Source organism: Nannobrachium achirus (assembly GCF_963921795.1).
Source record: "Nannobrachium achirus genome assembly, chromosome: 20".
In the NCBI taxonomy this organism is placed as follows: domain Eukaryota; kingdom Metazoa; phylum Chordata; class Actinopteri; order Myctophiformes; family Myctophidae; genus Nannobrachium; species Nannobrachium achirus.
In genome coordinates this window covers 21,421,987-21,449,255 of record NC_137827.1, presented here as the reverse complement: position 1 = coordinate 21,449,255, position 27,269 = coordinate 21,421,987, and the positions used below count along the sequence as shown (strand labels likewise).

General features: G+C 41.7%; 1 protein-coding gene across 1 annotated transcript; it reads left to right on the top strand.

The window, feature by feature from the left end:
* Positions 1–1,925: 1,925 nt before the first annotated feature.
* On the top strand, positions 1,926–27,269 carry LOC308305276 (RAS guanyl-releasing protein 1-like; the record flags this gene model as incomplete). The annotated part of the gene is made up of 17 exons (XM_080750040.1): positions 1,926–2,059; positions 2,688–2,866; positions 8,479–8,595; positions 10,823–10,874; positions 11,025–11,156; positions 11,278–11,428; positions 12,498–12,671; positions 14,839–14,955; positions 17,044–17,319; positions 20,899–20,979; positions 21,359–21,463; positions 21,604–21,713; positions 22,412–22,556; positions 23,762–23,798; positions 24,529–24,663; positions 25,701–26,083; positions 27,132–27,269. The coding sequence occupies 17 exons, from the start codon at positions 1,926–1,928 to the stop codon at positions 27,267–27,269; spliced, it is 2,466 nt and encodes an 821-aa protein (XP_080606166.1).

Below are 27,269 nucleotides of genomic sequence, written 5' to 3'. Positions count from 1 at the left end.
CAGAAACTATCCTCTGAGACATAATTTTATCATTTAACCCAACAATGCAAATGAGACGATTGGAATGCATTTAGCCTGGAATGTTGAGGCTTTTCCGCATGGGGAATTATGAAGATAGGCTGGAAATATGAGAAGTGCTCCTTTAACTGAATTAGATTAGGAAAGGCCACCCTTTCCTGTTAACACATTCTGCAGCCTGCCCCAAACAAAATACCCCCCATGCCCTCCCCAATCCCAACCATTTGGCTATGTTGTTGTCTCCACCAGCCGAAGGCTGAGGGAGAGTATGTTTTCCCCTCCGTCCGTCCGTCCGTCCGTCCGTGCGTGCGTCCGTGCGTCCGTGCGTCCGTCCGTCCGTCCGTGAGTTCTCGCAGTTTGTGAGCGCCTAATCTCAGTCGCCGTTGGCCCGATCGCTGCCAAAGTGAGCACACACATTCCCTGGATGCCAATCTAGAACCTCTGCCCTAATTTTTTTAAATGGGCCTTTTCTAGCGCCACCTAGTGGCCGATGTTCGCAAAACACATTTCTGTGCACTACTCTTACAGATTTTGTCCAAAAATCATACAAATCGGTAGGCAGTATCTCGACAGTCATGTGATCGACACGGATCTGTCCGATTTTGCATATTCCATCCTGATTGGCTAAGATTGGCTTCCAAAGTTTGTAGGATCGAGCCGTTTGGAACAAAATGCCTCAAATCACAAACGCAAAGTGCGATTATCATGAAATCGCGCACACACGTTCCCACTAGGCCGAGGAAGAAATGCCACTTATTTTTTTTTAAATCAGCCTCATGGTGGCGCTATAACAGGCCGATTTGTGGTTTTACCTATAACTCCACCGATCAGTTTCAAACTTTGCAAGCACACTCCCTAGAAGCTAAGGATAAACCTTTGCCCTGCATTTTTCACATAAGCCTTTTATAGCGCCACCTTTGGGCCGACTTATGTAAAACACATTTTTGGATATTACTCCTTGAGATTTTATCCAAAAATCACACAAATCGGTACACAGTATCTCTATGTGATCAAGTCCGATCCGTCTGATATTTCATATGCCATCCTGATTGGCTAATATTAGCTTCCAAAGTTTGCCTGGTGGAGACCTGTGCTCGGAAGAGCACTGCTTCTAGTTGTTTATCATTTAAATGCTGACATTGTGGCCAGGCCAGTAGGCTATAGAACTCAAGAGACAGGCTACCTGGTAAAAATGAAGATAAAATCTCAAAAAATTGACAGATCAAAAGTGAGAAATGAAAGAAATAAACCAATATTAATCACCTTTGTATAGCCACAAGCCTAATTGGCATTTGTAAATGTCATAATGAAAAAAGAAATGTATTGGTATAGGCTACACAAATGGTGTAGTCTAAGTAAAAGTATCAATACTGCAATGTAGAAATACTCTGTTACAAGTAAAAGTCTGGAATTCTACTTGAGTAAAAGTATCTTACAAAAGTATTCGATTCAAAATGCACTTTAGTACCAAAAGTAAAAGTACTAATTATGCAGAATAATGTCCCATTTAGTTTTCAAATGTATACAAATCTTTAGAAAATAGCAGATCTGCTATTTTCAAATGTTGCCAGAAATAGCCTGGCTGAAGTGTTATAGGTCTGTCTACCTATGTATGTTTTGTAATAATAATACAAATCTAAAAAGTAGGCTACAATGTTTGGATCCGAGATGTAGTGGAGTGAAAGTGAAAGTATATTGGAAATACTCAAGTAAAGTACAAATACCTCAAAAATGTTACTTATAAGTACTTAGTACAGTAAGTAAATGTACTTAATTGTTACTTTACACCTCTGGTTTCCACCCACTTTTTAGACAGCGCGCGACGGGTCTTCGTCAGTTTGTGTCATCATCTTCATTGACAAGTCACAACAAACATGGGGAGTTGAGCTCACACACATCACAATGCAATGCTCTCATCGAAGAGAACACAGATGGACAGCCTGGTTCAGCCACTTGTTGCCCAGTACCTCGCAATGGGATGTCAATCAAAAGAAAACAACCAACATGGGAACGTATCAAGCGAAAAGGAAAAGGAACATCCGTAAGTTTTATAATATTTTTGTTTTATACTGTCACTGGGAAAAAAAGGCGACCCTATAGTTTGCTCAATGGTAGATTTTGCGATCAGGCACGTCATTATTCGTTGCCGACATTAAAGCAGTCTATCGGAATTGTAGAATTAATGCGAGGGATAAAACGGACCTATAACATTGGCACCTGTGCGCTGCGCAAGTTAGATAGCCTATGACTTATTTGTCCTTCTCTGATAATATGATGCTGCACTTTAGTTTCGCTTTTCTTTTCTTTTTTCTTCTTTTTTCCCCCCTTCTTTTTAACAAATAATGTTCAACGTTCACTCACTTCACTGGTCATTCAGAGACTAAAACTGGATGTCCGCAATCAACAGTTATTTCCCCCAAGGGAAGGAAATGAGAACAATGAATAGCTTGGCTCCAGATGTCAGGTGTTTGACGTTAAAGAATAGCTTTCATTTTGGTGAAAATATTAATGACAAATTATTTCTTGCTCTCTCACACACACACACACACACACACACACACACACACACACACACACTCTTTCTTGGAGCAAGCCCCCCTGGCTACTGCAGCCTACACTTCTCACAATAACCCCTCCCCCCTCACTCTTCTCCTCTGGACCCCCTCAAGGCGTGCGACTCCGGGATGCAGTCCCAGGCCTAGAGTCTGTCCTCCTGAGCGTCCTCAGAGGGTGCTCAGGCCCACCCCGGCCCAGATGACCCAGCACGGCAAGGTCATGATGTCCTTGGGACACTTTACCAAAGGCGCTACCTGGGAGGAGCTCGTCCAGTCTTCTTTGCAGAGCTTCGGTAAGTCACTGTTGACCAGCCGTGCTGCTGTCATGCAGGCTGTATAGTCTACTATAGGGCACTGTTTTTCAAACTTTCACATTTCAAGGTCTCCCCTCCCTCAACAGTGTACAAATTGAACCAAATGAATGCTGACGGGTTCATTTGGTTCCATTTGAACACTGTCAGAGTTACAGACTTGTATGGGTCAATTTAGACCTCCTTATAAAGGAACCCACAGAGTCCCTGGAATCCACTTTGAGAACCACTGTACTGTAGGTTTCTGTGTTGGACACGCAATTTAAACTAGTGCATTGGTAGTCCTCCTCTGTTACAACTTAACCATTAAACTAGTGCATTGGTAGTCCTCCTCTGTTACAACTTAACCATTTGCACCCGGTGACCCAAGTTTGTGGGGACCGGGTCCCGGTCCCTCCTTTTAAGCAAAGAGCTAGAGGAGAAAAAGGATTGAGCCAAGTATAGGCCCCTGGGGGGGACACCTGACTGGTCAATTAAGTAAATAGGGTGTTATTGGTTAAACTAACAATAGTAATCATCATTTATTACAATGTAGTCCTCAATTGGGTTGTTACTGCACTGCAGAATGTTTGGAATTCTTTCTGAGAGGAACTCCCACGTTTGTTTTTGAATGAAAGTGAGAGCTGCTGCATATGGGCTCTTAAAACTATTGTCTGTAGTACAAATTCGACATGTTGTTATTAGCTTAGGTCAGTTATGTTTGGCAAGTGACACCGCTTGATGGAAATTAAGCTTCATTTCTGCTTTGTGGTTACCGCTTACTCTGTGTTAGTGAACACATACAGATACAGGTCATTTTTAAACCTGAGAATGTTTGTTAATTTCCTGTCTGGCACTTTTCTCACGCTACATGTCATTATTGACTTTGGAGTAAACTAAAGAAGACAAGTTTAGACAGGCCTCTAACTTAAAATGGGAAGGTAAGAATGACTGAAAGCATTATACAGTACTGTTATGTTTTCATGAAAGCTTGTATGCTACTGCAGGTTTCTACACAGGTTAATTAATTTAACTTAAATGGAACCAAATGGACCTCTAAGGCTAAGGGTCAATTGATTGATTCAACTCTCTCTGAGTTACAAAATGGATAAATCAACACTGAGTATTTTAATGTGTAAGCTCAGATGAGTCAACAAGTGTGTTTCGATTATTTTATGAGCGAGTAAAATCTTAAAGATACTCTTAAATGGCGATTGGGGAATTTGTCTTTTTACAATTGTATTTTCATATTCAATTTATGGCATTTCTATGCATCGCTTGTATTAACTTCAAATGACAAATTAGCCGCAAGGAAGATTTTATAAGCATAGAAACTGATCAGTAATTGGACATGTGGTTCAATCCAGTGAAAATCTGGAACTTAACTGACTTGTCTGCAGTAGAGTCAAGAGTTATGGTGTTATGTCTTTGAAAAGACAAGCTTTCAAATACTGTTGCCTGGATACCCAAATGAAGCATTGGTCGCTGTGGTACAATGGAGTGAACGGTGAATGTCATCTCATAATTACATGTATGTCATGCGCTGGAAGAATAATGGGGAAGTGACAGCTTGCTGCTCATTTCAAATTCACCAGAATTGAAGTAATTCAAGAACAAAATCCTCTAGAAACCAACCAGAGATAAGAATACTGCATGTCAACCCTGTCAATATGTAGGGCAGCGGCCTGAAGTTTCAAGCAGCGCCTTTGTTGAGTAAAGGTTTGAAGGTAAAATTCTGGTTCGATTCCCCAGACCGGCATAAGAGAAAATCTGTGTGGGAGCTGGGGAAGTCCCACCACTTAACCCCACCCCCAAGGCTGATGAAGTTCCCTTGAGCAAGGCACTGATTCCCAAGCTGCTCTAGGTGCAGTGGTTCCCAAACCTTTTAGCCAGTGACCCAAAAGAGAAATTAGATGAGCTGCCCAGTGGCCAACGCTTTAAGAATGCGGGTGTACCGGGCAGCTCCCAGGTTTTAATGTGCGTGAATGCGAACATTCTTTTTTTTTTTTTACCTTTAATTTATGCAGGTGATGAGGTGAGGTGGTCAACAGAATAGGTTTGTTAACAGCTGTTGCTGATATGGCAGAGCATTGCTCGGTTTCTCCTGCCTCACATCACAGACGAACCCCTGAGGTAAATGTGACCGTCCACGTAAGAGCTATTTGAAGGATTACCTGATGGCTGCTTCAAGCCCGGACAAGCCCTAAAGGTCAGCTTCTCCACACGGTGGTCTTTAGATGCACACCGCTCTTTGAAACACAGAGCACAGTGAAGGCATGGATCAATAGCTGTTGACATCATCATGCTCAACCTACCTACACATGGACCCAAAATGATCCATTTAAGCCCATTTGCACACTCAGAGTAAAAATATCACTCAGTATTTTACAGTGTAGACTACAGCTGCTCTGAAGTTTAAGTCAGTTTAGGCCTAAATGTTTAGCCTCAAAACAATGGATTCATAGTGAAAAATCTGAAGCTGTGTATAAATGTTCATTTATACAGCAATAACGCAATCATTTTGTGTGCTTTCACTCAACAAAGGAAAGTGTTTGGAAATGTACAGTATTAAATGAATAGTAGAAATCAACATATTGGTTTTGATGAGTAACACATCGAAACCTTTATTGGTATTGAAAACAAACAGTGACACCCATCGATATGAGAGGTAAATATACCACTAGTTGTGGAATATAAACGCTTATGAGAATAAATTCAATAAATATACTATTTCATAGAAATGGCAATAAAGGTAGAGTGGTGGAGGATTATGTAGAGAGAGAGAGAAGCATGCATGCTTGCCATGTCCAGAATCTGATTTGGACTTCTTTTGAAAACAAAGGTACCATCCATTATGATAGCGTCCTGTCAAAACAAGGAAAAGCAGCCCACCGGTTAGTGCGGCTGATGAGAGCTTAAGATAACACCCGAGGCAAAGGACTGGCTGCTGCAGCACGCTCTCAGCGGTGTTTGTCATCATACGGCGTCCCTCCTTTCCCACTGTAGCGGCTGGCAGCTTTCCTAACTTTCCAGTGAGTAAGACCGTCCGTTCCAAAGGGGATTTCCTTTAGCAATTAACCCAACGGCGTTAGTGGTTGGAAAGTTGTGAAAAAAGAGGATGGAGCAATTGTTTACCTGGATGGAGAATCACGGCTTCCTGTCACATATTTGCAGAATGTCTCGGATTGGTTGATTTATATCTGGCTGTTTTTTGTTGAAGTAAAGCTAGACAGCCGCTTAATTAAAATAATTAAAGCAATTTAGTTACTGTACAGTCAGAGGAAAACAGGGAATCATTACAGGAATTCCTTATGAAAGTGATGTTGTTCTATAGCACCCACAAAGTAGCACCCACGTTCAGTATTCTGGTGAAAATAGTGTACACAGTGAAATCTAGTGTTATTTGAATTTCGAAGATTATACAAATGGTACATGATGTACACATACACACTGGTACATGTACACTCCTCAGAGGATTTTACTGTGCACTCCTCCACCATCACCAACAAGGGGAAATCTTGCTTTTGCGAACGCCCATCATTTCGACCCGAGGGTTAGCGATTCACTCCACGGAGGTTAAGGTTAGAGTGAGGGTTAGAGTCGGGTGTCGAAAAGATGAGATGTAGTAACAGCGACCTGCTCCCACCAACACTTATCTAAAGAATTCATCAGTACAGTAAGTTAATAGGCAGGCACATTCTAAACACCCAGAAAAAGTGTTTAAGAGAAGCTGCGTGTACTCCATAATTATTAATCTACTCATTACAGATTTTTATTGTCCCTTTTCTCTAATTAAGTTATCCAATGGCTCAGATTGGTATGCATTGTTAGCAGGACTGGTGTGGTCAGTTCACATTTTCCTGAGATTGACTGTGGTAGTTGGTAGAGATTGTATGGTGGTGCAAATAGAAACACGCCCCATGCAGGATATGAGGGCAGGATTAGGTGGCTGCTGGAGTGGCCCACTGCATATAGATAACAAAGATTAGAAAGGAGCACGTTACCATGGCATCTGAGATATTTCCAAGGCGATATGGCTTAAAAGTGGGTGCATGTAAACCTAATGTCCTGGTTGGCGTCAAGATAATGCCAGCTGTCTAGGCCTTAAAGGAGAATGCCAATGGATTTTCGGAATTTAGTATTATCATTATGGTGTTGATTGCCCACTCCAGTAGAGTGTTTGCTTGAACTGTCAACTTTTGCATTTCATTCTCCATTGAATTTGACATGTGTGTGATGTCACAGTCTGCGGGATTCAAAAGACAGAAAAATATTGAATATTAAAATATGATATTGACAGACTGCTATGTATGTACTAGGCTGGGCATAGTAACAGATTCCAGACAAAGCTTGACTTAAGTAGAATATCAGTGGTCTGAGGGAAATGATTAATCAGATCAAACTTGTGGGTAATGATTGGTGAGATCAAACTTGGTCTGGCCTTGGTTTTAAACATTAACCCTGGCACCCCTATGTTACATACATTTTCTAAAATAGCAGATCTACAAGTTCACAACAATGTTGTGAGCTTGTAGAGCAGCTATTTTCGCTGTGCGACACCATTATACCACAAAGTATAAAACAGAGTTTAAGTGGTTAAGATGTTTGCAATTTTATTACCGACAGGGTATAATTGAGTGTACTGTATTTCTACAGTCTTGAAAGAAGTAGTTGATGCAAAAGACATTGGCCTCCTTGAATTCCATGAAGTCTATTGTAGTGTTTGCAGTGTTGCAGACACACAGAAGCGAGACAGGGAAGGTGGTCTGGTCACAAAGGCAGGAAGTGAGAAGTGAGCAAAGCGTAGACCGCAGAGCAGTCACACAACCACCGGAAACGCACGTACCTGCAGAAACGGTGTGCGCTAATAATATTACAAAATTATTTATAGTGTAGGTGTTGGACAGTATGTGCATCATTTTGAAGTAGCCATGCCATGACGTGAGACTGATTTGTGCTGATTTATGACAAAGAAAATGGAAATACTGAGGTCCTGAATGTAAAAATGTAATGTAAAAATATTTTGCAGTTTCACAATGAATGAGTTTCACGATGATGAATTGTTTATTGTCAACAATGACATTCTGTGATGTAAGTGCACTAAAACTATGCACTTGTAAATAACTAACCCAAGCATCTTTTTCTGCATTATGTTCTATAAAGATCATCACATATACGCCGAAACTGATATACAGTGTCCGATATATACTTAATAGGTGTTTAGGGGGGCATAGCTCAGGGGTAGAGAAACCGTTATTAGAGCACGAAGGGTTCCCGAAGGGTTCCCAGTTCGAATCCGGGCTCCCCCTGAGTTACATTAATGTCGAAGGGTCCTTGGGCAAGACTCTGAACCCCTAATTGCTCCCGGTGAGTAGGTTGGTGCCTTGCATGGTTTCCTCCGCCACCGGTGTATGAATGTGTGTGTGAATGGGTGAATGTAATGCACAATCTCTGTAAAGCGATTTGGATAAAAGCGCTATATAAATGCACCATTTACCAATAGGCAAGTATTGACCGATTAAAAAAGCCTGACCATTGATTGAACTCAAGTGTCATAATTATATATGATTATAGTTGTAGCATTACATGTTTGTGCATTTTGCTTCTTCTTACAGATAATGATGGATGTGTATGTGGGAGCAGCCACCTGATGAACATCACCCTGGCCATGCATCGTCTCCACATGACCTCCAGTGACCTCCTGGATAAACTCACCACTCTATATCTTTCTATATTCTGACTGTAGAAGTACAGTATAGGCTACCACTCATAAATCTGAAACAGCTGAAACAATACAACACAAAGGCTTAAAGGACCAGGTCACCTCTGGGATAACCAGATCTTCATTTTATTGTTGTTTGGGACACGATCAACACAATCCTGAGCTATTTTTGAGCGGTGGTCACAACGCTCCTATACGTGGCGTGGCCGTGTGTGTGGGTCTGTCTGTCTGTCTGTCTGTCTGTCTGTCTGTCTGTCTGTCTGTCTGCGTGTCTGTCTGTCTGTCTGTAGCCTGCAGTAACCTTTTCTGACCACACATGTTAAGGGAGGGGCACTGTTGTTCAGGCCAGGCCAGACCAGGCACACACACACACACACACACACACGCACACACACACACACAGGGGGGAAGGGGGGGGGGGGGGGAGGGGGGGGGGGAACCACCGCTCAGTTCACACGGGTGTGATTTTTTAGTTCAATCTGTGTTTTTAGATATTTTAGTATTTCAGCCGATTTCAGCATGCTACAACTGGTCATATGATGCAAAATGCATCATATGACCAGTTGTAGCATGCTGAACTACTAACATATCTAAAAACACAGATTGAACACAAAAAATAATTCAGGATTGTGTTGATCGTGTCCCACACAACAATTAGATCTGGTTGTCCCAGAGGTGACCTGGTCCTTTAAGCCAATCTTTTTTTTTTGGTCAAATTTGGAAATGGATGCAAGGAATTGGCAAGTTTAGGGTTATGTGAAAATACAAATTGTCGAGACCCTAAGTTAGCCTATTGGCAGACAGTGTGAAAAATACATTTGGCACTGATCAGTCCAGCGGTTTGCAAGATTAGCTATAGACAAAAAGACAGACAGACACAAAGACCCTCTTATGGCCTGACGAACTATGCTGTTAAATCCTCAAATTTGGCTTACAAATCTGTCAGTCAGTCTCACCTAAAACGTGATTGGCAGTTTGTGTTTACCCCTAGTCATTAATTAATAACACCACATCATATGTTTCCCTTTCTTTTTATTGTATTGAGTGTACGCCCACTGTATCCCAAAGCATTTTAGCTAAGACTATTTCCATCTTATATTTGTAACGGGGCCCATTAAAAAATCTCAATGCCCATCCATTCATTTTTCACCGCTTCATATTATGTAGATAGTTTTTTCTGTAATCCAGGCTTTCATTCAAGGAAAGAGCGGTGTCGCCATGAAGCCTCTCGGTCCTGCGAGAAGCCTTGGGGTTTCAGGTGTTAATTACCTCTGGCTCAACCCATTACAATCCACTTCAACTATATATAAACACAGACCCCTCGGTTGCTAAAACAGACCCTGCTCAAGAAAACCCACGTCACACTACGGAGCAGCAGGGGCACCTCTTTCTATTTTTAACCCTCCACGCCCCTCATCTCACTCTAAGCAGAGGGCCCAAAAGGATCCATCAAATATGGTCAATAATGTGGGTTAGGAGGATCAAGCAGTAGACAAACAGGAGGCTTTTGCAGCCTTTATCGCAGTCTGGCTTTGGGACTGCGTGGGCTGCTCCTCTGCTCCCATGACGCAATTAGCCTTTTAATTTGCATCACTCTGAGCTTATTCCTGCCAATTGATGTCAGACTCAGGCCATTTTTAAAAGTGGTTTCACATTATAAAGAGATGTTTTTATGAATCCATTGGTCCATAGGTAATAAATACCTGTAGTGATGTCACAGCCTCACGACACATAGTAAGGACCCCCCCCCCCCCCCCCCCCCACACACACACACACACATACACACACACACACTCTTCTCTCTTATTTCTCTTCTTCGCTGTATGCATATTTTATTTTCACTAAAACGTTGCTTTACTTTGCATAATGTTCCACAGTAGAAGGAGCAAGGATTGCAGTTGATTGTGGAATGATTCATTCTTTGACGCTCATCACAGTTTCCCCGTGGTGGTTGCTTTCTCCCACAACGACCAAATGTCATTTCTGTTTGGCTTTTTAATTTGGGTCGGTTTAGTTTCTGTCGATGAGTTGTGCCTTGCGTGCACCTGAACGTTGTAGTTTCATGTTCAATGTGTATTATCTGCAGTAGGGCCGAAACCTGAAACAATGTTTAGACTTAGAGGATGCTGAATTGATTCCTACAGTAAATACCACTTTTATTTAACGGACAATAAGGCCATAACTTACTCATCATCCACAGTAACCTTTTCCTTAATGAGTGCTTACATTTAAAACAGCCATGGACAATGAGCAATCTGCAGAATGCGACAGGATATGTTACCTCATCAGGTTAGTATGTGTGTGCGTGTAAATAAACATGTAAATTCACTTGTGTATATACTGTAATAATATTTTGTTTACGTTTTATTTGATAGAGACAACGGTATCATAATGATGATGGTAAATTATGTTATGTATTGCGAAATATGTTGCACCCAGGTATTGGATCCAGGAGTTTTGGATAATGTTCCGCTTGCACCACACTCTGTCTGATCATCTGGAACAGTTCAGGGAACTGATCAGGGATCTGGGACAGGAGCATCTGTCTCCTCTCTTAGAAACCAAGTGGATGTAAGTTCATCTCCGGTCATGATTCCACCCCAATCTTTTCTAATAAGGTGAATATACGGTAATATTCTTTTATGTGTTTGCACCACAGTACTTTGTCGTGATACGTTTTGTTGTGTTGCAGAACTGAACGGGACTGGTCGTGGAAGGCCAGCCAGAAGATCAGTAGTAGTAGTAAAAAGAGGAAGGTCTCTCTGCTGTTTGATCACCTGGAGCCCATTGAGTTAGCGGAACATCTCACGTACCTGGAGTTCAAATCCTTCTGCAGAATATCAGTGAGTACGGGCCGTCATTGCAACCGTCTGCCTACACTGTACACAGGTTGCTATTTGTGTTTGCAGAACTTTAAGTCACACTTAAAGGACACCAAGGGTTCATATTTTAGGTAATTTGAGAAAAGAAAAAATGAGTGTTAAAATGTTTTCATTTAGTGCTTTTTATCTTTTTAGCGATTTAATGACTTTGATTTCAGTGGTTGGGGGCATGCATGCAAGTGGCTATTTGTATTTTTAGACACAATAAGCCCATTCCCAAGATGCACCACAATCCTTCATGGGCAGATGTGACTTATGGGGGCTACTGTAAATGGTAATAAAGAAAGCGCTGGCTTATTGTCTAAAAATACATATTTAGCCACTTGCATGCATGCCCCCAACCACTGAAATCAGTCATTAATTATTAGTAGACCTGAGTATTTAAATAATGTGAAGTATCTGTACATGCCATTTGCCATGCATGAAAACATGAGAACACTAGATAAGAGGGAAATGCAGTGAAGTAATCTAATGCTGCAATCTTTCTCCTGTTTTTGCTGTCCAAAATTTGCTAAAACTATAGAAAGAAGTAAATGAAAACATCTTTTCTTTTCTCTAATCTAAAATATGAACCCTTGTTGTAAAAAAGCAACGTTGTCCTTTAAAGTTGCAATGTCCTCTCCCAGTGGAGACCGATACTGTATGTGCAACTAACATTTTATTTATATATATATATTAAAAAAGAAATAAAAAAAGAATCCGGATTGCAGCTTTAAAAAATTAGGTGTTTCCCCTTGAGGGAAAATGCTTTCCATCAGTTTCCATGCTGCTATTCATTTCTTGTCTGTCCACACACGGTTAGTTTGTAGACTATCAGAAATACATACGTAGTTAATTTCTTGTCTGTTCACACGGTTAGTTTGTAGACTATCAGAAATACATACGTAGTTAATTTCTTGTCTGTTCACATGGTTAGTTTGTAGACTATCAGAAATACATACGTAGTTAATTTCTTGTCTGTTCACACAGTTAGTTTGTAGACTATCAGAAATACATACGTAGCTAATTTCTTGTCTGTTCACATGGTTAGTTTGTAGACTATCAGAACTACATACGTAGCTGCTGCATGAAGGACATCCCCACCATGGAGCGGTCCATCACCCTGTGCAACGGGATCTCCCAGTGGGTCCAGCTGATGGTGCTGAGCAGGCCGACAGCTCAGCTGAGAGCTGAGGTCTTCATCAAGTTTATTCACGTGGCACAGGTACAGTTCTGAAATCATTTCATTTAACAGACCGTGTGGGTCTGTTTTCACAGCCTCAGCTACATTAACACTACCTTGTGCGTCTTCGTCGGCTGTCGGTAGACTCACAAGTCAGTCTCTAAATGCTTTGCTCAACTAGAGACTGATGACAATCTCCCAGACTTCATTGGTAAAACTGGTTGGAAACAATTTGAGATAAACCAATGCAAAGTCTTACGGATGGTCATTCATATTGAGGTTGGTGATATGATGTACTGCATGATGTTTTTCAAAGCAATACATACGTTTGTTGCTTTTTGATTTTGTGTTCAATCAATCCACTATCTGGCCATCTACAGGTGTGTCTGAACATATATTTAAATATATTTATTTTTCTTCTTTTTTTTTGTCTTCATTTGTTTATCACTGGCTTCTATGGTATTGTTTCCTATAGACAGACTACCATGGCACTCTGTGGTGTGATCCCACTCAGCATCTTCTTCAGTGTGGTTTAGTAAATTGAGGTTTGATAATGCATATTCACAAAGGGCTGTTAATGGTTCTCAAGAGCTCAGCCCTAGGCTTTTATTCCATCAAAGACGTTCACTAATAGACAAATGACTGCTTGGAATATTAACCAGATAACCACTAGCGTTCCTATTCTGGGGTTAACATTATAGGGGAATATAGCATATCTACGGCGCAACGCGTTGTGAGCTTGTAGAGCAGCTATTTACTGAAGATAATGGTGTAGAGTAAAAAGGAGGGGGCCTAGTATAGAGCCATATAGGACTCTGGTCCTATAGTATATAGGGTTTAAGTGAGTTGTCAAGGAATACTATGATAAGTTCTGGTTCTGAAAGTGGGGGCAGAGGATCCCCTGGGGTCCTTGAAGGTGATCCAGGAGGAAAATTAGAAACTTTAAACACAGAGTAGTTCACCCCCAAAAAGAGTTTTTTTTTCTATTGATTTCTCACGCCAAAATGCATTTGGGTCCACATCCGGAATCAATGGGGGTAAATTTACTATAATCAATTTTTTGTCTTAGGAATGTGAGAAAAAACAAAAAATATTATTGAACTCAAGTCGCCATGGAGTGAGTAATCAATAGAGAAAAAGTCATTTTGGGGGTGAACTACTTCTTTAAGAGACCTACTCCTTTACGATTTTCTCCTTTAAGAGTTTTTCACACTTTTGTATTTTTATGTCAAAAGACCCAAAAGTCCAATCTTAGTTACTTACTATCGGCTGAGAGGTACAACACTTTTAGAAGATGCAAAGCATTGCATGGGCTTGTAGATCTGCTATTTTCCAAAAACTAAACGTTTTAACAACACAGATCTTGTATGGGGGTCCCTGTACTTTCAGATGGGTATCCACGGCCAAATACATATCTCATTGGGAGTCCTTGACATGAAAATGTTTGAGAAGAATGAGAAGCACTGTTTCAGAGAACCAGCTGGTACAGTTGAACTCTGTAGGACCTCTCGCTCTCTGCCAGTTATGCATCCTGCCACCGCCTGTTTACCAGTGGTGGAAAAAGTAGGATACCTAGAGTTTTTACCGAAGTTAAATTACCCTGTTTCAGATAAAAGGCCTGTATGCAGAATGTTACTTGAGTAAAAGTAGTGTCATCAAAATAAACTTACAGTAGCAAAGTAAAAGTACTCAACTTAATGTATGTTTATGTTAAGTAGTAATCATCTAAATCTAAAGTATCTAAAGCTGTCAAGTAATTATAGTGGAGGAAAAGTATCACAACAAGGAAACACTCAAGTGAAGTAAAAGTACCTCAGAATTTTACTTATGTCCAGTACTTGAGTAAACGTACTTAGCTACTCTACACCACTGCTGTTTAGTATGAACATCAAACCCACTGCTAAAGGAAATGAATAGAGAGAACTGAAAGGGAGAGAAAAACACTTGCATAAAACAATGAGCTGGATGTCAGCGCGGCGACAAGCAGATAGCAACCGCTGAGTGGCTTATGCAACGCAAACTTGCGTGAATTATGTAACTACAGCCGCAGTACCTGGAGAGAGTTCAAGTGTGAGTGTGAGTGTGTGTGTGTGGGAGAGAATGGGTGTGTGTGTGTGTGTGTGTGTGTGTTTGCGATGTGGTAATGGATTGAAACATGCTCTTCATATCTCTTCATCTATTGTTCATGTTATGTTTATGTGTTCACCAGAGCCTGCATCTTATGCACAACTTCAACACACTAATGGCGGTGGTGGGAGGCCTGTGTCACAGTTCTATCTCCAGACTGAAGGACACCAGCTCACATGTCCCCAACGAGGTCTCCAAGGTATTTATCAATATATCATAATATTTGATCACGTCAAATATATTACCCCATTAAGACTGGGAACGCATCCGTGTCATTTTAACCACTACTATTATTTTATGCTTTAACTATTGAAAAATAGAAGATATACAAGCTCACAGCGTGGCACAGAGTGCCGCACTGGGATATGTAAAAAAACGATAAAATGTGCGCACGCGCACACACACACACACACACACACACACACACACACACACACACACACACACACACACACACACACACACACACACACACACACACACACACACACACACACACACACACACACACACACACACACACACACACACACACACACACACAGAAATCCCTCCCACGCACTACCCCACCCCTACAAGTTGCACGTACACCCACACCGGATACTGCAATGCAACGTACATACACAAACAGAGAGAAAGAGACTAACAATAGTTCTGAAAGAAGACAAGACAATACAGTTGTTACAGATCTCAGGTCATAGGCAGTTCGTTTCAGAGACTAGGACCATAATGATTACCGTATTTTCCGGACTATAAGACGCACTTAAAAGCCTTTAATTTTCTCAAAAAACTACAGTGCGCCTTATAGTCCAGTCCGCCTTATATATGGATCATTCATTGACATTGACATTTCCTTTAGCACAGCTCCATCTGTTGGATGCATAACGCAACGGTAGCGTCTATTATGTGCGCCTTATAGTCAGGTGCGCCTTATATATGAAAACATTTTGAAAATAGACCATTCATTGACAGTGCGCCTTATAGTCAGGTGCGCCTTATAGTCCAGAAAATACTGTAATCACTTTCAACCAGGTGTCCCTATTCTTTGCATTTCATAACAGATTTGGTAGGTAAAAAATAGCTAAAATTGCATATCGGCTATTTTAAGTATAGTTTGTTTATTGTATTTCCTTAATGATAGTCCACAGTGTAGAGAGACAGGAAACAGAGGGAGATAGTCAGGGAGTGACAGGGTCATAGAAATCCATCCTGGGACTCGCTATCAGGCATCAGAGCCTACTGTATGTAGAACAGGGCTACTCAACTTTAGATGGCTCAGGGGCCACTCAGCAGAATACAAAAAGTCCAAGGGCCGCAAGCTAAAAATTACCGTCATATTTTGGAAGTTTAGACAATCATTTTGTAACACACATGAGTATTGAGTAGTCTAAAAACGAAGGAAATGAACGGAAAACAGCCTGATTTCCATCTATAAGGCCAAACATCATTGAACAAAAAGATTGTCATGGAACGTTTAATGTTGAAATGACAAAGATTCTTCTTTTGGAACAAACAAAATAGCAAAAAAGTAAAAAAGTAAGCAAGGCAAAACATTTCTCATAGTGGTTCAGAAATTACTTGTCCACACGGAAAGTAGACGAAATATATTTGCTATGACCATGACGGGTCAAATTCAGAATAGCTCTCGATTCAATGTATTTATTAAAAAAGGTTTTTACATACCGGTATGTACATAAGTCACCAGTAGGGTTGTCTTGGGATTTTGTGACAACCACACATTATTTTACACATTAATATACACTTTGTACTGTTGTTTACTACAGTACCATATACAGAAAGGTTATGAATAATTGTTTCATTTTATGTATCAGTACTGTGTGCATCTCCCCAATACAGAGGGAAATTCTATACCCTAAAAACAATATTTCTAAATTGTGTTTTGCAAAGAGTGATAACACACGTTATACATGTGAGTGTGCGTTGCGGTTTTGACTTTCCCTATGGTGTGCCTTGAGCATTTCTTTTTTTCTTTTATTGAAAAACCACTGCCATATTAAGACCTGGAATAATTTTATGCTTTAACTATTGAAAAATAGCAGATATACAAGCTCGCAGCGCGGCACCGAGTTAAAAAAATTGGTCAAATCTAAAATCTATGAATGTGTCTTTGTCAAAGCAAATCTTTGCTACTGGGGGGTTCCTGGAACAACATACAGTATTGGGGGTCCGCGGCCAAATACATGTCATTTTGGGGGTCCTTGACATGAAAAGGTTTGAGAACCACGGACATGGAAACATGCATTTTTCCCCCCCACCCACCCCACAGGCGCTGAATGAGATGACAGACCTGCTGTCCTCCTGTAGGAACTACGACAACTACAGACAGGCTTACAGCAGGTGCGCAGGATTTAAGATCCCCATCCTGGGCGTCCATCTCAAAGACTTGATCTCTGTCAACGAGGCCATGTCCGACTACTTGGACGAGGACAAGGTGAACGTCCAGAAGCTGCAGGCCCTCTACAACCACATCAGTGACCTGATTCACCTGCAGCAGATCCCGCCTCAGCTGGACGCCAACAAGGACCTGGTGCATCTACTGACGGTAAGCCAACCCAGCAAGCACGGTCAGGAGTCCTGGACCAATCAGTGACGTCTCGGTTGGGGCCAGATCAAGTCAAACCATGACTACGTAGCAGGGACGTGCTGGTCATTGGGAAAAGCGGGACAACTCCCGAATGGCCGGTTCATTCTTAGGAAAAAAATTAAAATAAAATGTCGGCCTTCGTTCCATTTTGGGGGCTGGGCAATCAACAAAGTAAATCGTCACTGTCGGGCAGAAACTCCAAGTTTCAAACTTGTAAATTTTTTCGCAAAGCAAAGCCCTGCTTCACCATACAAGGCCGTCGCACAAAAGTAGTGAAAACAGCAGATCTACAAGCACACAACGCCTCGCATTGCGAGGCGTTGTGTGCTTGTAGATCGTCTGTTTTCACTAGTTTAAATCATTTTTAAAATGATAAGTACAAAACAAACGGTTTTGGACATACAAGGTTTCCACCCAACAACGACAAAATTTAACTCCTGTAATTGGCCCACTGGCTTGTCACTTGTCGTGATCTGAAATGGCAAATCTTTGAGTAGCAGCAGCGCTATAGAGAGAGATCTCTCTCTATAGCACGCAATGAGGGCCTCTCAAACTCTTTTTCCCGGGCTGAATCAGGGGCCCAGCACGTCCCTGCTACATAGTCAGATCTGGCCTAGAATATCACCTGATTTCAACCAACATTAATCCTGCCCACGAAAAGGGACGTCCTGGATTAAACAGAGAGGGTCCGATCGAGGCCAGATAAATATCATAACTAGTCAGATACTGTATGTCCCAGAATATAACCTTACATGCTCATGTTTCAACTATCATTACAAACAATAACAATAAATCCAAACAAAAAAGTCCATATGACGTCCTGGTAATGACTTCAAGATCATCCCCATATGGGCTTTGATCTAGCCTACAGTAGTTCTGAACATCACCGGAGTCACCGGAGGACGTTATCATAACGCACTCTTTGCACTGATAGGCAGCGTGATGTGTGTATGACTGGAGTTTCCTTTTCCAGAAGGTGGCATTCTAATATCCTGTACCGGATCAGTGTCTCATTTGATTGGCTCAGGGGCAGATTTGAACCGGAAACGCATATGAAGGTGTCTCAAGCCAATTACAGCATATACAGTAATAGGATTTGTGGTATTTTGAAAATTGTTTTAAAACTGTCCTTACATTTTATGTCTGTTTCTTGTCTTTTCCAAACTATACAGCGGGAGAGCCAGCACGATTGTAACGTTTTTCATGTTTCACTCTTTTACTCAGAGATACTTTTACCTACATATGTAATATTTTCAGGCAAATGACCTACACATGTCTGCTACCATAAACCACTTCGGGCTATTTCTTTTGATTGTGACCGTCAGGTCGCAAGTTACTATGAAAAGCTCCACTGGCTGTCCCTCAGTCCCTCCGTCTGTCCGTCACGTCACGTCAAACTTTTGCCCCTACTCTTATCTCTGGCACCGTTGGCACTATCGATGCCAAACTTTGCACACACACTCCTTGGATGGCAACTCACAACCTCCGCCCCTGATTTCTCACATGGCCCTCTTCTAGTGCCACCATCAGGCCGATCTTTGCAAAACACATTTTGGACACTACTCCTACAGATTTTGGCCTAAAATCACGCAAAGCGGTACACAGTATCTCTGAAGTCATGTCTTCAACTTGGAACTGTCCCATTTCCCATATTCCCTCCTGATTGGCTACGATTGCCTTCTAAAGTTTGTGTATGCGACTTGACGGTCGCGTATCTCCCGATTAGGGAGTCTTACTGGTTTGTTAGAGGGAATAGTATACACACATCCGATTCAGTGTGCCATCTGCTTCAAATAACTTTATTGACATTATTAGCCAGTAGGGGTCCTCCCCTGATGCCAGGGACAAAATTTCTCAATTGAAGAGTTGGGAGATCACCTTCAACTAATGCAAATATGCTGTATATTGTACCAGTAAGACTGCCTAATCAGGAGATAAGCGACCGCCAGGTCACAAAAGAGTGTTTGAAAACATCGGCCTGATGGTGGCGCTAAATGGGACAGATCCATGTTGCTGAGATGACTATAGGCCCTATTCTGGGGATGAACATTCGTCAAAAATAGCAGACCTACAAGTTCACAGCACATTGCAAAGCAACTTGTAGTATTTTCAGCAAAGGGATTTGGTGTTGAGGGAAAAAGGTTGCAGACTGATAAAATAAGTCCTGGATTGTAACTTTAAATGGATTTAGCTCAGCTAAAATGCAAGCCTTGATGTGTGTAGGTGTGCATGATGAGTAAGCAAACTGTGTGTGCTTGTGTGCCGAGGGTTGTGCATCGATGAGCGAGTGGGTGACAGTTGAGTGTGAGTGAGTGTGAGAGAGTGCATATCGCTGTATTACTGTGGTAGTGTGGTCTATCTTTACTGTTGCACATTCCATTACATTGTCTCTTGTAGTGCAGTTCAAAGATGTAGAAGATCTCTGCTGGCTGTCTGGTGGTTTCGGGTGGTCTGTCTATACTACAGCATGTTGAACCTTGCTTTATACCATACCTCAATTCTGATTGGCCGGAGGGTGTGCATTATCTTCAGATAAATGCACTGCTGCGGTCTCATCACAATTCTAAATTGATGCGCATAATAATTGTAACAGTTAACAGTTATTAAGCTAACATTTGCAATGAGCCAACCCCCAGCAGAATCCCCAAAAGGGTGGTTTGCAACATTATAAAACTGGACAGTCCACATGCAGGTGGCGAGCCTTGACCCATTGCCGTTGCCATAGCAATGTAATGGCAGACAGGGCAGGCAAATGGACAGTGACAGACCACATCAAGGTGACAAGCAGTCTGCAGAGATCATTTAATGTTTCCATAGCACATCAACCTATTATAGTCTCTAAAAATATGAAATGTCTATATGGTCTCCCTTCCTTTCTCCTGTCCGCTCGCTCTATTTTTCCTCTCCCTCTCTCTCACAGCAAGTGCGTGTCGTAAAACAAAAAAATCACACCCGTGTGAACTGAGCGGTGGTTCCCCCCCCCCTCCCCCCTGTGTGTGTGTGTGTGTGTGTGTGTGTGTGTGTGTGTGTGTGTGTGTGCGTGCGTGTGTGTGTGTGTGTGTGTGCCTGGTCTGGCCTGGCCTGAACAACAGCGCCCCTCCCTTAACATGTGTGGTCAGAAAAGGTTACTGCAGGCTACAGACAGACAGACAGACACGCAGACAGACAGACCCACACACACGGCCACGTATAGGAGCGTTGTGACCACCGCTCAAAAAGACTGACCTGAATCACTTGACTGTGTGTGTATGAGATAGATACAGGGAGAAATAGAAGGGGGACAATATTTGTATACAGTAAGACAAGTTAATGGCAGATTCGTGTGCGTTTGTGTGATCAGAATTGCGTTGCAACTTATGTGCGATTGGACAAGGTGAACCTCTTGCAACACAATCGGCCGGCATGCACCGACCTGCAATGGGGAAATTCAGACCACTGTGTTTTTCCTTTGCATCATTCTGCAAGGTTTCTTCGTGTTGCAAATCGTGGTGTACTACTGTAGGCTTTACATATAAAACTGTGTACCTTTCCCCACAGCTCTCGTTGGACTTATACTATACAGAGGATGAGATCTATGAGCTGTCTTATGCCAGGGAGCCCAAGAACTCCAAATTACCTGTGAGTGACAGAGCTTGCTATTCAAAATATTTCATTCTCTTCATTCTTTACAGGCGGATGTACAGTTTAATCATACCATACCTTTAATCATTGATAATGATTTGCTCTGAGATTTGGTTGTTGTTGTAAATTTAGTTAGTTTACAAAACTGAAATATGTGAACATGGATTCTATTTGCCATTTTAAAGACTGGAATGGATTGGTCATTCCTCACAAGTATTTTACATTTAAGAGTAGATTTCATTAACAAACCATGTTTTAATTGTAGAAGCTTATAAATGGATCTAGTCTAATAGAATTAATCTGGGGAGCTTATCCAATATCATGTTTTATTGACCGTCTAGAGGCTGCTTTTAGTGATTGTTTGATTTTCTATCAGCCAGCCACCCCCTCTAGACCTCCAGTGGTTGTGGACTGGGCATCTGGAGTGGCCCCCAAACCGGATCCCAGAACCATCAGCAAACATGTGCAAAGAATGGTGGACGTGAGTCTCACTATTGTCACTGTACAGTGTAAAGTAGCTTAGTGTCGCTCATAATGTTAGTTACTGTAACTGGTGTCATTATTTATTTGAACTATTATAAAAGTCAATAATGCATTTTCCCCTCTCCTTGTAATTCACAGTCTGTTTTTAAGAACTATGACCATGATGAAAATGGATTCATTTCTCAAGAGGACTTTGAGAAAATTGCTGCTAGCTTTCCTTTCTCTTCCTGCGTCATGGACAAAGAAAGGTGAGTGGAGTTGCATTGCGGTTTGTTTCTCCCATTGCATACTTGACAGGTCATTGATTTACTCTCTGGCGGATGCCGGTGTCGCGCAAAGAAAATAGCTGACCTTCAGGTCCACAACGCAAGGATTGGAGGCCTGCCATTTTCGGCACGCGACACCTTCATGTGACAAAGTATAAACCAGGCTTTCCTCGAAAACCTTTGTGGAAAGGGAACAAAAGTGGAATCTGTAGCATTGACTGTGGCAGCAGGAAACAAAAATAGCAGCAGAACTCGCAGTAGTCAATCATCACACTCAGCCCTGTCACTGCATCATCATTTATATTCTTTCTTGAAATGCGGACTGAATTATGTGAACATTATGTCTTCTGTCTAAATGAACATTTAGGGCTCTATTTTCATCCGTGCCTTAACCCTTATCCCTAAACTCTTTCGTAGTCTTTTACTATTTTGAAAAACATTTTTAAATATTTCAAGCTCACAACGTGTCGATGTAATCGGCTATTTGAAGTATTTTAAAATGTTTTTCAAAATCGTGCTAAGGCATGGACGAAAATATAATATCAGAGCTACAGTGCAGCTCATAGACTGAACTGACAGAAGTATGGATTCAAATTACATGGTGCCACTCTCAGTGTCAGATATTACAGTGTAGTAAATTGCTGACTGATGTATGTACCTTATGTACTGTGTTTGTACAGGGAAGGTCAAATCAGTAGAAATGAGATCACGGCCTATTTCATGCGCGTGAGCGTCATCTGCTCCAAGCTGGGTCTGGGCTTTGTGCACAACTTCCAAGAAACCACTTACATGAAGCCAACCTTCTGCGACAACTGTTCCGGATTTGTAAGTTTATTTACAGAAACCAAAATGATACTGTAAAGGAAACATACCTGTAGATGCATTTCATATATTACATGGGCTTGCTCTGTGGTGGTTAGGCAAGCTATCTAGTGCAATTCAACCCTGCATGGTAACCCAGTTTGATATGTTCTATCCTGGTTGAAGCATTTGTGCAGGGAAGAAAATGTCACATTAAAGCTAATGGGGTTCCTTCGGGTTGACAGTTTGCAGCGTTAACGTTAACGTTACCAAACAACAAAAACATGCACACTGATAATGATAATTTCACAAGATCAGTGAAAAACACACATAATATATACGGTGGTCTAAAAAGGGTATACTGTAGGTGTGTGGTCCCCAGGGGCCGGCAGGAAATATCTGGATCTTGAACAAGGCACTTACTGTAGCCCCCAAATGCTCCACTGCTCATTGGGCAATTGTATAGAGGTGCTTTGACACCAGCCATGATGCAATTTTTCTTCTTCTTTTTTTTTAGCGAAACGATTCAATGTTAAGTCAATGACGCAACATAAAAAAAGATTTTGTTCTTTGCCCAGAGCTCAACCCAAGCAATTTTCGCTAAAGGGAACAGAGTGACAGACAGCCAGTCTGTGTGTGGGGGGAAATACCGCTTCTAGTGAAAATGTTTCATCCGGTGTGAATGCGACGTTTCACTGAAATAGCTTGCTCATAAAGATGATCACACCTTTAGACTGTGGTTACACTGGACAGCTCCCAGGTGTGAAGGTGTGTAACTGTAACTGTATGAGTTTGAAGAGGGTTGTTGCTGAGTGCTCAGAGAAACTGCCTTGGATGAATTAAGGCTCTATAATAGTTACTGGAGTCTGTACTCTACTGGTGGTGTGGGTATTGTATGGTTTAACACCATTTCCCAGTAACCAAATGAAAATTAAACAAGCTGCATGCCTGTAAAATGATCTGGGTTAAAAGTATCATAGAGAAGCTGGGTTGAACGTCACCTGAATATACAATATTTCCCGTTTCTGTACCACACTGAACCACATACTGTACCTGTAGTCATAGATACTCTTGGTTTCATTTATATTGCCCAGTTACCCAACCCTTTTGTTTTCACTCTTAAACTGTAAATCGTGCGTGGAAATTTGAATGCCAGCCTCATCATCATGTCTACTGTACATTGTTCTGTGTTATCTTCATACAAATGTTCTTCCTCTTTTCCTTCACAGTTGTGGGGCGTCATTAAACAGGGCTACAGGTGCAAAGGTGATGTTCTCATTGCTGTCTAGTTTGTTAATAGAGAGACTTAGGAGATTTAGATCATTGTACTTGTGGTATTTAGTGTGTTTTAAACACATTTGGCTCAATGAATATCGCAATTAGTTTTTTAGAGTGCCAGAGTTTGTAAGTAGCCTTTGTAATCTAGCCACCACCTTCAACCTGGTCATTCATCATTACAGACATATACAAAATATTTTCAAAATATATATATATTTTTAGTAGATCTACAAGCTCACAACGTGGTCATAAAGCTTATAGATCCTATTACAGAAAATGTTTGAAGTACAAAATAGGCCTTTAGTGTTAAGAGTATTTTCAGGAAGGATACTGACAGTCAGAGCTATTATTGAGAGCTATTGTTGAGAGCAGGTACAGTGGATCTTAAAAGGTTGTAGTTTGTGGTTTTCTGTGTTGCAGACTGTTAGCTGTACCTTGCAGCACTCCACAAAGAATGGGGAGTGTGCAGTGTCAGAACCACAAAAACACCTTTTCCCCTCCTTTTCTGCCTTGTCTATTACCTCAAAGAGAGAAACAAATAGTTTACATGTCAAAGAGCACACACTGCTTTGAGCATTGCACTTGCAGAATGCACAACATTACAGAAAGGAAGGCCTACATCATGTGGTGTATAGCATATTGAGTGAATGCAGTGGTGGAACTGAACTAAATGACTAGTTCCTGCTCTAACATGTTTGCATTGTTTGGGCCTGTTTAGACTGTGGGATGAACTGCCACAAGCTGTGCAAGGATCAGGTTGCATTTGAATGCAAGAAGAACAGCAAAGGGACGGGCCCCACCGACAGTCCAACAACCCCAAACTCTACACCTGTCAACATGGGCATCTCGGAAGGTCGGTGGCAGAGAGCACACAGAACACACAGACCCACACATGCAGCACGACTTTGAATGTACAATACACACTTGCCTACAATGATGTGTAATAGCACACACCTTTGTTGACCCATAAATATAACCACTAAGTTGGATTGAGTCTGTCTAAGTAAAAGACAGTGCCATCTTGTGACGCAGGAAGAGTAAGACATTGAGTTTGCACTCTGCTCTTCGTGCTGCCACAATGGCAATGACATTCCATACACCAATCTTACACAATGTGCACAAACACACAACATTCACTGCAGATTGCAAGGGGAAAACTACAGAGCCACACTCTGTAGTTTTCCTCTTGCAATCTGTAGTGGTTTTTGTGTGTTTGTGCACATTGTGTAAGCTCAATGACGGAGCAAGTACTAGTACTGACACTAAAAGTGATTTAGCTAACTACATGGTTGTCTCTGTGGAAGAGTACAAGTACTGTACATTTGGTGGTTATGAATCTCTCATTTATGGTCAGGACATGTATGCACAGACAAATGTCCATCTTTGAAAGTTTGTGGCAATTTCATTGTCTATCCAATCTCGTTTGTACGCATAACTTTTGCCCTGCAGGACGGAGAAGCTCAATTTCCTCCTGTTACTTTCCGGCAGGGTGGTTTATGTAAAAAGGAAGAAAGGAAGAAATAAGAGTGGCGGCAGATCTTTAGTTTTCTGGGAGTTTGTTCCAGATATGTGGTGCATAAAAACTAAACGAATGCAGTGCGTCCCCATGTTTATTTGTGGTTGTAGGAACAGAAAGCACACCTTTTCCAGATGACCTGAGAGGTCTGGATGGTTCACGTCAAACGCGTTGCATCACGACGCGTTGAGAGCTGCCATTTCCACAATTTTTTTCAATGTTATATAAATATATGAACATTTTTCAACATGTAAACGATTACATACCCACCAATTATTTTACATAATTGCAATTATGTCAAATAATTGCGATTAGACGATTATGTAATTATTGTGACAGGCCTAACAGTATGTGACTTCCGTTTGGTTTTCCAGGTTCAGAGGAAGGTCCTTTCACCTACCCACCACACCAATGCAAGGCCTGGAGCCCAGAGTCCCCAGCCCCCTCCCATCTGAAGCAGCCGCCTCAGCTACAAAGGACGCTGACGGTCCATAGTGGCACGCAGACCGATGGACCCTATACGCCCAATACAACCCCTGACTCCAGACCCTATACGCCCAATACAACCCCTGACTCCAGTCGCCCACAGCCTTCTCTCCTGGTCCCGCCTGCAGCTCCCACCCTCACGCCATGCCCTAGTCCGGTGCCACAACGCAAGCAGCGTCACTGTGCCAAGTGGGAGAACCGAGCCTCCACCGTGCAAAAGCCCAAGGGAGCAGAGGAGGAGAACAAGCCCACCTATGAAGTTCTGGAAATGGTGAGGTTCACAACGTTTTACGTCGGTATTCCCTGTTTTACGCTGGCTACTTCTAATCTACAGTATCCTCCTATGCCATGCCAGTCTTGGTCCAGTTGTAGATGACGTTGTTTCGTGGTGTGAAGAGGCATTCCTACAATTTAACGTCACAAAGACTAAAGAATATGTGCATTGATTTTAGACAACCTCCATCAGCTCATGAGTAGTGTCATAAATGGCCAGACAGTGGATTTGGTAACCATTTATACATTATCTGCAATATGGTCGTGGTCTGCTGTCTACGATTATGTAGGTGGGAGGGTGGTTGTTGTTGCCTTGCTGCTGGGGATACTTATTATTATTTATGGACAGACATACATGTATGTCTATGTTGTAGTTTGTATGTTTAATGTATTTCAAAGTACTTATTATCTGCTGTAGCATAAACTGCCAAGTTTGGGACACTTGACTTATACTATATACACTGTACAGTATAACAAATATGATCACAATGTAACCACATTCACTCACAGGGACAGTTAGGCAGTGGCACTTTTACTTGCAACTAATCATAATGCTCTAAGGCAGGGTTTTCCGTTATCAGCCCTAGTTATGTTCAGTTATCCTCTTTGTCCTTTTATTGCTCCCCTCAGACAGAGCAATTAAAGGACAACTTTGTTTTTTTACAACAAGGGTTCATATTTTAGATCGTAATTATGGGGCATGCGTACAAGTGGCTAAATAATAAGCCCATTCCCAAGATGTACCACAATCTTTCATGGGCAGATGTGACTTATGGGGGATATTAGTGTTACTGTAAATAGTAATAAAGAAATTGGCGGCTTATTGTGTCTAAAAATACATATTTAGCCACATGCCCCCACCCACTGAAATCAAAATCACTAAAATCGCTAAAACGATAGAAAGCAGTAAATGAAAACATTTAAAACTTTTTCTTTTCTCTAAATACAATCCAAAATATGAACCCTTGTTGTAAAAAAAACAAAGGCTGGGTACAGTATGTGATAAGAGATATACAACACTGATTAAACCCATGTTATTTCTTCAGGATGTCCAGAAGCTCGAGAAAGCCAATGAGACGCTGCGTCGGAAACTGAAGGAAACGGAGCGAGAGGTTGAGATTCTAAAGACTCTTCTGAAGAGACACGCCCTCCACCCTGTAGAGGAAGACTCGTCGTCCTCTTAG